This window comes from Geotrypetes seraphini, chromosome 8 (genome assembly GCF_902459505.1).
Source record: "Geotrypetes seraphini chromosome 8, aGeoSer1.1, whole genome shotgun sequence".
Taxonomy (NCBI): Eukaryota; Metazoa; Chordata; class Amphibia; order Gymnophiona; family Dermophiidae; genus Geotrypetes; species Geotrypetes seraphini.
The window spans coordinates 72,604,965-72,617,065 of NC_047091.1; the positions used below are offsets into that span (position 1 = coordinate 72,604,965).

Here is a 12,101-nt window from a genome sequence, read left to right on the forward strand (position 1 = left end):
CAAATAAATCACCCTTCTATCATGTTTCAGATGGGACAGTTTTCTGTTGGTTAGAGCTTGATGGAGGAACCCGGCCAGCTAAACAAGTTCCCCTCTGTACTGAATATGACCCTGCCTTCTCCATCATTAGGCAGATGGAGAATCCAAGATGATTGTAGACCACAATACATTCAACCAAGTACAACACAAACTGCCCTATATTCAGCGCTATTTAACTGGTGCGGAATGGCTCCTGGCAGGTTAAATAGTACTTAGCTTGCTAAGCGCTAATATTCAGCATGAGATGGCCACTGAATATTAGTGCTTAGAGATTTGCCCACTTACTAGCTATGCTGCACCTCAAAGCTGACTAGTGTCAGTATTCATTGGCTCACCAGCCACATAGACCCACATAAATAGCAATGAACAAAACCCCCCCCAGAAACTCGATGACAGTCACAGGATAAGATCCGACATTGAATTTCTGGGTGTGCCACTGACTACAGGAGATAGCTGGGCTGTAGGCTGAATATCGGGCCCAAAGTCAATGACACAAGCTTTCCTCCCTTTGCTCACAGAAATATACTCAAACTGGGCCAGGTGGAGCAAGACTCGCTACAATGAGGGATCAACCAAATCAGGCAAAAATAAATTGGCCACATGTTCACAGGACTCATAAAACCAGGCAGAAAGTACTGCAGAGTTCAGAAGCATTAAGACAATAGGAAAGAAAGAAACAGAAATAAAGTTTCAGCAAGAATGTATATATATATTCTTATTGTAATACATATTATACGTTTTCTCCCATCCCAAAGCATGCTTTTTTATAGCCGCATTCTCAGATGAAACACAAACAAATAAAAAAGGCCATTTTGAAATACATGACGATACAACATGGGAAAACAATGAGGTAAAGAAGAAATGAGAAGGAAAGAGAGAAGGGGAAGAGAGAAAAGTGGAAAAAGAGACTTTGGAACTAATTTTATAACAGAGTCAAAAGTCAGGAAAAAAAAATGCTTATTTTAAGCTTGTTTTATAAAAGCAACAAAGACACCTATATGACTTTATAAGATAGAGACCCAGAAACAGGTCCAGTAGCACACAAATATTCTCACACTAATTTACACCTCCTTCAAGGAAATGTAAAATTCTGTATGCTCGCTACTCGTGTACCCAAATGTTTCGTAAAAGGCACGTGAATTGCAACTCTTCTTCTGCTCCTCCTAAACTAAGGGGCTTTTTCTACTAAAGCTTAGCATGTGCTAACTGACACTAGTGTGAACTAAGTGCCATATGGCCCATAGCAGTAAAAGGGCCCCTTAGCCTTCAGGGACATCTATGTGCAGATCACATTAAAAAATGCACACATCCCATGTGCTACTTTATACTCATGTAAATCCCTACCCAATTTTATAAGATCCCTTCTCTTCACATGCAACATGCTTTCCACATGGAAACTTCTTTATGAAATTATCCTCTTTTGACCTAATTCTATAAATGGCTCTAAAAATTGTATGCAGAAATTTGAGCACGCTTACAATTTAACCGAATAACAGCAGTAACTGGCATAAATTAAAATTATGCATGCATTTTTAGGCACTGGGATCTGTGCAAAGTTTTACGTACAGTTCCAAAAAGGGGGTGTGGCCATGGGAGGGTCATGGGCAGATTCATGCATGCTGTTATAGAATAAGGGGAATCTGCGCTTAATTTAGGGGCAAGGATTTATAGCAGGGTAAGAGCTATTCTACAAACCAAATTTGAGAGCCATTTATAGAGAGTAGTGCTTAGAACTTTTTTTGGCAATGCTGATTTTTCAGCACCATTTATAGAATTGAGTCCTTTATGTATAATTTTGGTAACAAATAAAAATTGGCATGCCATTAACATTTCCTGAATCCTGAATTTAAATTTCAAAGAGAAGGGAGGGGGGGGGCACCAACAGTCATCAGGAGTCTCTCTTATAGGAAACTGGTTGTGACAGAAAAGGGTCAGACATTGTGAGGGGAGCAGGAAAGTTTTGGATCTGTAATTCACAGGAAGGAAGAAACCAGAGAAGAGAAAATACAGAAAAACAGAGGGAATGATAAAGATACATAAAAAAGAAAAGAAAAGACTGAAAAGAAAAAAGGAGACAGAAAGAGAAGAGAATAAAGGAAAAAGGAAAGAGAATGAAGAAAAACAGGAGACAGAAATTATGCAGATAAGGGAACAATCGGGAATCACTGAAGTAAGTATATTGGGCTGATGAGACAAGTCTAAGCATGAAAGAAGAGAATCAAGAGAAAATAGAGGCAAATGAATTAGAAAAAGAGAGGAAAAAATAAAAGAATGAAAAAGAGGATAAAAAAACGAGAAAGAGGAGGGAAGAGAGAGAGAGAGAGAGAAATTATCATAGAACAAAGAGTGAGTGAGAATACAGGAGAAAGAAGAACAAGAGAGGAGGGTACAGAGAGAAGAAGGATGGATATAGAAAATGGAGAAAGAAGTGAAACAGTAAAGAGAAAGAAAAGGAAAAAATAAAAAGTCTAAAGACCAGAAAAGTATAAAAACTCATACCTTGGTTGTTTAGTGTCAGATGAGCCGGACCTTGAAGGGAGAAAAAAAGGAAAGAAAAAGAAAAAAAGAAAAGAAAAGAAAAACACGTGTCATAAAAACCCCCAAATACAGGTAACAGAAAAAATGCCACAATTTAACGCTCTTTAATTTGTGACAGGCATGACCGGCAGAGAAGTGGACAGCCGGATGCCGAAATGAAAAGAAAGAGGGGGAAAAAAAGTCTGATTTTGAATTTAAAAAAAAAAGCATTTTATGACCCTTGAAAAGGTCAAGAGAGAGACAGACAGCAAGAGAGACAGCGAGAAAAATGCTTTTTTTTTTGGAAATAAATGGAAACAAATATATAGATATAGATATATATTTATAGATATATATATCTACAGAATATATAATTATACACACAGACTGTACCCACAGTAGCATGAAGACCAACAATTCTGTTGTGAATTTAGGAAGGAATAGCCGGTCTCCAGGGACTGACCATACCTGCCTTCAGTTTATGACTTACCACCAACACCACCTCAATAGCCCTCTGAGATTAATTTCTCATGGAACAGGAGGGACTAGGAGAGGATGGGGTGGAAAAGTAGTGCCTGATGACCTGCAGCCCTCTGGTAGACATGTGCATTGGACTTTTTTTTTTCTTTTTTTTTTTCTATTTTGTTTTGTTTAAGAGAATTCTCTTCATTTTCTAGTATGCACTATTCTTACTTGGTTTTTACTATGTTAAAATAGCACTAAGGGGGTCTTTTACTAAAGGTTAGTGCATGTTCTCTGCCACTGGACCCATTTTATTCCTAGGGGCCCTGCTGCAAATAACATGAGCTAATCTTTAGTTAAAAAAAAATGTTAAGTAAAACTAGTGTATGCAATTGATGACAATGAAAAACTCTGAAAATTCTGGGGTGTTTTTTCCCCCCCTATTGTTCCTTTTGAAAATGTTATGAAATAACAGAGGATATATCATGGGACATTATCTATGTCATTTCAGATGATTACACATCCCCACCTTCTGGTCCTCTCCTTGTTATTATGCTCTGTGCACTTCTTCCTTTAAACGTTATGGGGTGAATATTCAGCATGAGTTCCCTGGATAGGAGGGCTCCTTCCTGATTAACTCACACAGACTGGGTTGTGCCCAGATATTCAGCAGCACTTAACCAGTCAGTGCCAGTGCAATCCTGAGCCAGAGTCTGGTAACTACCCAGATAAAGTTAGGATGACATAAAAGCCCTCTTAACTTTATCTGGGTACTGATCTGAATATTGCTGGCTCTTGCATAAGTGCAAATCCCCAAATATTTGGCCCCAGTATCTGACCCTGGGAAAGTCACTTAATCCCCCCATTGTCCCAGGTACATTAGATAGATTGTGAGCCTGCCAGGACAGACAGGGAAAAATGCTTGAGTACCTGAATAAATTCATGTAAAACCGTTTTGAGCTCCCCTGGGAGAATGGTATAGAAAATTAAATGAATGAATAAATAAATAAATATTCAAGTATAAAAACTTGCAGTGGCCAGTGTTTAAAAAATAAAATGCTGACTCCTGCAGACTGAATATTGCCCAGCAGTGGCGTAGTAAGGGAGGGGGGCTTGGGAGGTGGTCCACACTGGGTGCTATCTTGATGAGGGCGCAGGCACCCATCCTCCTCTCCACCCCGCTCACCCCCACTGCAATCTGTACGCACCGCTTCCCTTCCCCCTCTAACATTCCTGGCACGAGCAGCACCCCCTAAGCTACTGCCACGCTAGCATTGGCTCTTCCTCTGACTTCACTTCCTAGACCCATGTCTAGGAAGTGACATCAGAGGAAGAGCCGACGCTGGCACGACAGCGGCTTGGGGGTTGCTGCTCATGCTAAGAATGATACAGAGGTACGGGGGAAGGGAAGCGGCACGTGGCAGGAGGGGGCGGTGAAGGAGCGTGTGGAGGTGGGGGGGGGCGGAGAAGAGGGGAGGGGGCACCACTGCCCCAGGCACCTCTCACCCTTGTTATGCTACTGTTGCCCAGTATGTTTTTATTTGTAATATTTTCCTGTTGTAACTGCTACTGTTTTAATCATTTATAAACTGCCTAGGCGTATGTCTATCAGCAGTATATCAAGTTAAAAAACATAATCATACATTTTCAGGTTTGACCCATTTCTCTTGTCATAATCTGGAGAATGAATCACAAGGGATGGACTGTGCGAATGCCAGAGCCTAAGAGTGTTCTGAATCTTTAAGGCCTCAACCTCCCTCTGTAGGTGCAATGGGACTTAAGCTCTTCCAATACTGAGAATGATTTGTGCTGAGTTTAGTGTACCCACTTGTTTATGAAAAACTGGTTTCCAACGTTTAAGGGATCATTTCCCAATTGTTTTTTTTGGGCAGGGGAGAAGGGGAGGAGGGACGGGGAGGAAGAGTATAGAATTTATCTGTCTATCTTTCCCATCTTTTCCCAGAACTGAAGAAAATGAAACGGTATAGGAAAAGGCGGCGTAAGTGAACTAAAGGCTCTATTTAGTTAGATTGTGAGCCTTCGGGACAATAAGGGAATTTTTCAAGTACCTTTCTTATTTCTAATCTTAATGTATATTTTCTGTAAACCGCTTAGAACCTAACGGATGTAGCGGTATATAAGAAATAAATTACATTACATTACATTACATATTTACTAATGTGTGAATGCATGCTACTGTGAATTACACACACACACATTAAATAAATTCCCCCGTTATTCCCAATCGGGAGTATGTTATACAGTGACCACAGAACATATACGAGGGTCCTTCAAAAAGTTTCTGCACTTTCATATTTTCTTGGAAAATGGCTGGGGCGAGGGAAGTGGTAAGAGGGCGTGTCATAGAATGTCATGTGACTAGTCAGTCAGGCAAAACAGGGTGATTATGTGAGAAAATGATGTAATTTGCTTTTGAGATACGGAGACATTTAATAAGCGATAGTGTTTAAAAAAAATAAGAGTGTGTAAACTTTTTGAAGGTCCCTTGTATTTTGAAAACTTATATGGAGAATATTGGGCCCAAAATTTGATTGAATGGCCTGATATTATCTAGATAATTTGTACATTTAGTTTAGATCTGCCAAATAGTGGGCCTAAACTAAATTGTTAGTGCCGGTATGGTCACTGTACTATGAGGGTAATTCTGTAATGTGGCAACAGGAAGAGGTCTACTTTCCTTTATAGTATACAAAAGTAACAGGTAATATAGGCTCATAGGGACCGATATTCAGCTGGCAACGGGTAGCACAGTGATCGCCTACCACTGGTGCTGACCTTGGATATTCAGTGCTGTGCTGTTTCCAATGACCAGCATTGAGTTTCTGAGTTTTTAAAAAAGTGGCTAACCAATAACCAGTTAGCCGATATTTAGAACTAACTGGCCATTGGCTAGCACAAAAAGATAGGACTGCTATTTATGCAGTTTTATCTATGTGTTAACCTTGCCCAGTTAGGGCTAAATATTGGGGCACGACTTTGACTGCATTCCCCCCCCCCCCCAATTCCCTCATAATAGCCGGCTCGCAGTTATGTGCTATTTGCAAATATTCAGCAGATATAACTACAGTAGTTATCTATGACGGAATATTCAGGGATAGTCAGCTATTTGCATTTAACTGGTCATCACTAACCGGTTAAATTGTTTGGAAAATCGTGGGGATAGTATTTAAGGGCTCCTTTTACGAAGGCGCGTTAGCGGTTTAACGCACGTAACAGCGCGTGCCAAACCGCTAGCCGCTACCGCCTCCTCTTGAGCAGGCGGTAGTTTTTCGGCTAGCGCGGGGTTTAGCGTGTGATGAAAAGTCACGCGTGGTAAACCCACTAGCGCGCCTTCGTAAAAGGAGCCTTAAGTGTAACCACTTACACCAGCCACAGAGTTAGTGATACTTGTGTTCAAATGCATGTACAAACGAGCTGAGTGGTTACTGCAGTGACTGTCCTGGACCAGGAGCCATGTGGACTAGCTCCCTTCAGAACCTTACAAACACGGGCCCTAATTCCAGCCTTCTAGATATTGCTTCCATGCAATGGCCACAACTCCTTTCCTCCCCCTCCCACCCCCTATCTCCACATTATCCTCAGCCCTGAACAATCTTGGAAGCAGAAACAGGGGTGGAACGGGGTGGGGTAGGGCCATGCATCCGGGTTTGTCTGTCCTTAAATAGGGCAACCCTACAGCGCTGACCTCTGCAGCTGTAGACATACTGTTTTACCTCCAGTTAGCCATCTGGGACTGTCTGAGCGCCTGGAGGGAGTTCCAAAACCCGGAAGTTTGTCCGGGTTTTGGAAGGCTCCAAGCTCACGTCGACATCCACACCTGCGCAGAGGCCCTCCAGATGCAGCCCCAAGCTTGGGGAAGGAGACACAAGGTTTGTGTGGGGGGAGGGGCTGGGGGCATGATAGGGCAAGGCAAGGTGCCTTTTTCTTTTTAAGAAGAAATCTGCTATAAATAACGTAACCATTTATTTTTTTCATCAAAAGAGGACATCTGTTAATTGTCAGTCCCGCCCCAATCCTGCCTTAGCCCCGCCCCAATCCCACCCTAGCCCCGCCCCCAATCCCACCCCCAATTTCTTCCATTCATTTTTCATGTACACATAATATCTTATTAATTCATAATGGTAACCATAAAATTTTAAAAAACTACAAAGCACTATATGCAGAGAAAATGTTAATTATCATTTATATTTGGGGGGGTTTCAAATATGTCAAGGCAGATGACTTTAAAATATGCAATGTCACCTCAGTAACTATAGAAAAATAGACAAATACAGTGCAAAATATAGACAGCAGATATAAATTCTCAAAACTGACACATTTTGAGCACTAAATTGAAAATAAAATCATTTTTCCTACCTTTGCTGTCTGGTGATTTCATGAGTCTCTGGTTGCATTTCCTTCTGACTGTGTATCCTTTCTTTCATTTCTTTCTTTCTGTACTCAGGCCCAACAATTGTCCCTTTCTATTCCCTCCCTCCTTCCTTCCTATGTCCTTAGTGCCCCCAGTGCCTCCTTCCCATGTCCTTAGTGTCCCTTCCTATGTCCTTAGTGCCCCCAGTGCCTCCTTCCCATGTCCCCCTCACTGCCTTACAGACTTTGTCCCACCCCCACCCCCGAAGCCAGCCTGCCTGCCTGTCTACCTCCCTCCTTTCCTCCCTCCCTCCCTGCCGCGCCAAAGCAAGCCAGCTTGCCTACCTACCTCCTTCCCTCCCTGCTGCGCAAAAAAAGCCTCCCTCCTTCCTTTCCCCCGGTCTGCCGCCGCTGCTGTCTTTCCTCCCTGCTACTGCTGCTGCTGCTGCTAATCGCCGACAAGAAATCTTCTTTCCAATGTCAATTCTGACGTCGGAAAGGACGTTCCACGCCAGCCAGGCAGCGATTGGCTGGCTCAGAACGTTTTCTCCAATGTCAGAATTGACATCAGAAAGAAGACTTCTTGTTGGCGATTAGCAACTGCAGCAGTAGCAGGGAGGTAAGACAGCAGCAGCAGCGGCGGACCGGGGGAAAGGAAGGAGGGAGGCTTTTTTTTTGCGCAGCAGAGAGGGACAGGAAGCGATTGCTTGTCCCGTTGTCCCTGCGCACAGCTTCGGGACGCTGTCCCTGAAAACAGGACATTAAGGCATCCCGAAGATGTGTGTGGGGACAACGGGACAGGGGGGTCTGAAAACGGGACAGTCCTGTTCAAAGGGACATATGGTCACCTTAGCTATAAATAAACTCAGAGAAAGGCAATTAAATTACCTTTCTCTGAGTTTATTTATAGCAGGATCCTGAGGCAGGTCATATTGGCCGAAACACATGCGTCCAGCATTGGTCGCCGTACATGAAGAAGGACATAGTACTATTCGAAAGGGTCCAGAGAAGAGCCATGAAAATGGTTAAGGGGCTGGAGGAGTTGCCGTACAGTGAGAGATTAGAGAAATTGGGCCTCTTCTGCCTTGAAAAGAGGATACCGAGAGGGGACATGATTGAAACATTCAAGATAATGAAGTGAATAGACTTAGTAGAGAAAGATAGGTTGTTCACCTTCTTCAAGGTAGAGAGAACGAGAGAGCACTCTCTAAAGTTAAAAGGGGATAGATTCCGTACAAATGTAAGGAAATTCTTCTTCATCCAGAGAGTGGTAGAAAACTGGAACACACTTCTGGAGGCTGTTATAGGGGAAAACACCCTCCAGGGATTCAAGACAAAGTTAGACAAGTTCCTGCTGAACCAGAACGTACGCAGGTAAGGCTAGTCTCAGTTAGGGCACTGGTCTTTGACCTAAGGGCCATCGCGTGAGCAAACTGCTGGGCACAATGGACCACTGGCCACAGTTTCTTATGATTGAAGAATAAATTGCACACAAACATCATTTCGTTTCTCCATTGTGGTTTGTTTATTTCTGCTTGGATTGTGGAGATCTCTCTCCTGGTTTGTTTGTGGGCCAAATTCGGCCCACGGGGTAATTAAATTTGGCCCGCGATCTGGCCCGAGAAATGGCCCGCCGTTCCTTCCCTCCCTCCATCCCGGCTTCCCAGTCTCATCTTCTAAGCAGCCTGCTGAGGATCACCAATTGGCTGTAGCGATCCTAGCAGGCTGCCGAAGCCTCAGCAACACGTTCCCTCTGCGTGGTCCCATACGTCAGAGGAGGGGCGGGACCGCAGCAGAGAGAACTTGCTGCTGAGGCCAAGGCAGCCTGCTAGGTTTGCTACAGCCGATCGGCGATCCTCAACATCCCTGCTTTAGAAGGACGCGTAAATGGCCAGGGTCGGCACTCTTCCTCATTGGCCCTTGTGCTTGTCTGTCACTGTTGCAACAGATGCCCGATTGGTGGGAGTGAGCGTGCTTCATTTTTCTCCCTCCAGCGTCCTGGACTGACTGTATGTTATATGTCATGTGGGATGAGGTGGTGATGGTAGATATTGGCTATTTATTTTCCCTGATTTCTGCTGTCTTCTACCCTAGCCGAGCCAAAAAAAAAAATCCTCCCAAACATTAGCCATAACAGCCTGAAAAGATTATCCTATATCTAAGTCAATTTTATGGACTTCCCTCTTTTATCCCTCTTTTATGCCAGCAAACACGGTTCTATCTTTAAATCAGCACCCTGTGTGTTTTACCCACCTTCTTAACACTGACACTTATAGCAGCAACTGTTGTCTGATAAGTGCTACTAGTCAGTCCTACCTGTAATCTTCTGCAGTGCTGTTTGGAAAATGCCCCAGAAAATCATTACAAACTGCTTCAGTGCTGTAGGCACAGATCTGGGATGGAGTAAAGGAGGGGCATGGACACTCTTTTCAATTATCCAGCCAGCGGCAATACCAGTGAGCTATCCAGATAACTTTAAGACAGCCTTTAGATAGCTCTGTGAATAGAGGATTGAAAATTCACCACAATCCAGTCTTCTTGTCACATATATTCAATGCCAGCTGCTATTTGGATACCAGCACTGAATATGCAATCATAAGTTAAGTGCCGTGGCTGGCATTTACAAACAAAGCCAGCCATGGTGTTAAAATATCAGTTCGACTGTTTATGTCCTCAATCCCACTTTCTATGGATGCAAGTCTATAATTGTGTGTCTTTATTTAGGTGCCCCAAGGGCCTAGTCCAGGGGTGCCCACACTTTATGGGCTTGTGAGCTACTTTTAAAATGACCAAGTCAAAATGATTTACCAACAATAAAATTTTGAAAAACACAAAGCACACTGTACGCAGAAAAAATGTTAATTATCATTTATATTCTGAAGGTTTTTCAAAGAGGTCAAGGCAGATGACTTTATGCAATGTCACTTCAGTAACAACTATACAAAAATAGACAAATATACCCCCTCCCTTTTTACTAAACCACAATAGTGGTTTTTAGAACAGGGAGCTGCGCTGAATGCCCTGCGCTGCTCTCGACGCTCATAGGCTCCCTGTGCTAAAAACCACTATTGCGGTTTAGTAAAAGGGGACCATAGTACAAAATATAGATAGCAGATATAAATTCTCAAAATGGACACATTTTGATCACTAAATTGAAAATAAAATCATTTTTCCTACCTTTGTTGTCTGGTGATTTCATGAGTTTCTGGTTGCACTTTCTTCTTTCGACTGTGCATCCAATATTTCTTCCCTTCTTTCAGCCTCCTGTATGCTTCCTCTCCTCCAGACCTCATTTCCTCCCCCAACTTTTTTTCTTCTCTCCCTGCTCCCCTTTCTTTCTTTCTTTCTTTCTTTCTGTCTGTCTTTCTTTCTGTCTCCCTGCCCCCTTTCTTTCTGTTTGTCTTTCTCTCTCCATGCCCCCTTTCTTTCTTTCCCCCCTTTCTTTCTTTCTGTTTCCCTTCTTTCTTTCTATCTCCCTGTCCCTCCTTTCTTTCTTTCTGTTTCCCTTCTTTCTTTCTGTTTTCCTGCCCTCTATCTTTCTGTCTTTCTCTCTCCATGCCCCCTTTCTTTCTTTCTTTCTTTTTCCCTTCTTTCTGTCTCTCTGCCTGCCCCCTTTCTTTCTTTGTCTTTCTTTCTCCCTGCCCTCCCCCAAGCCACCACCGCTGCAATCGGGGAACAGGCCCACAAGCTGCCCACCGCCGAGTTGTGAGCTGTCCCTGCTTCCTGACGAGGTAAACAGAAGCGCTGGGCTGACCAGTCTTCCACCCAATGTCAATTCTGACGTCGGAGAGGAAGTTCAGGGCCAGGGGGCTGGAACTTCCTCTCTGTCAGAATTGACTTCGGGAGGGGGGGGGGAAAGCTGGTCGGCCCAGCGCTTCTGTTTACCGCGTCGGGAAAGCAAATGTCCATGGAGAAGTAGGTAGAATGCGAAGGCATTGCAAGTCTATCACAGAGCCCTTGATGGGCTCCGTGATCAACTTGCGTTGCCTTCGCGATCTACAGACCCCCAAGACAACTGGAAGACATGGACGCAGAATTAATTGAAGACATAGAGAATATCACTCTACGAGGAGAAGCTGTACTGCTAGGGGACTTCAATATGCCTGATGCAGACTGGAACTCATTTTCAGCGACAACCAGCGGTAGCAGGAGGCTCTTAACCTCCATAAAGGGAGCACGTCTCAAACAAATGGTAACGGAGCCCACTAGGGCCCAGGCGATCCTCGACCTGGTACTCACCAACGGGGAAAGCGTTTCAGAGGTCTCAGTAGGAGATACGCTAGCCTCCAGCGACCACAATATAGTATGGTTCAACCTTAGGAAAGGCTTCCCTAGATCAAACACGAAAACAAAGGTACTCAATTTCCGGGGCACAGACTTCGCACGCATGGGAGATTTCGTCCATCAGACGCTGCAGGACCAAGCGGACACCGATGATGTAGAAGCTAAGTGGTTAACACTGAAATCAACCATACATGAAGCAACTAGCCGCTTCATAAAATCAGTAAATAAACGACAAAGAAACAATAAACCCCAATGGTTCACCGCAGAGATCTCGCACCTCATTAAGGAGAAGAAAAAAACGTTTCTCTCCTACAAGCGCACGGAGAAAAGAGAGGCAAAAGTAGAATATAGGACCAGGTCTACAGCGGTCAAAATGGCAGTTAGGGAGGCAAAACTTCGAGTGGAAGAAATTCTGGCAAAAACATTAA

General features: G+C 43.6%; 1 protein-coding gene across 1 annotated transcript in view; it reads right to left on the bottom strand.

Annotated features, from left to right (window-relative positions):
* The window catches only part of NRXN2 (neurexin 2), a 1,565,743-nt gene that overhangs the window by 1,262,653 nt on the left and 290,989 nt on the right, over positions 1-12,101 (bottom strand). The window contains exon 4 of the mRNA XM_033953607.1: positions 2,539-2,568. Within this exon, the coding sequence (XP_033809498.1) occupies positions 2,539-2,568 (30 nt within the window). The remainder of the gene's footprint in view (positions 1-2,538; positions 2,569-12,101) is intronic.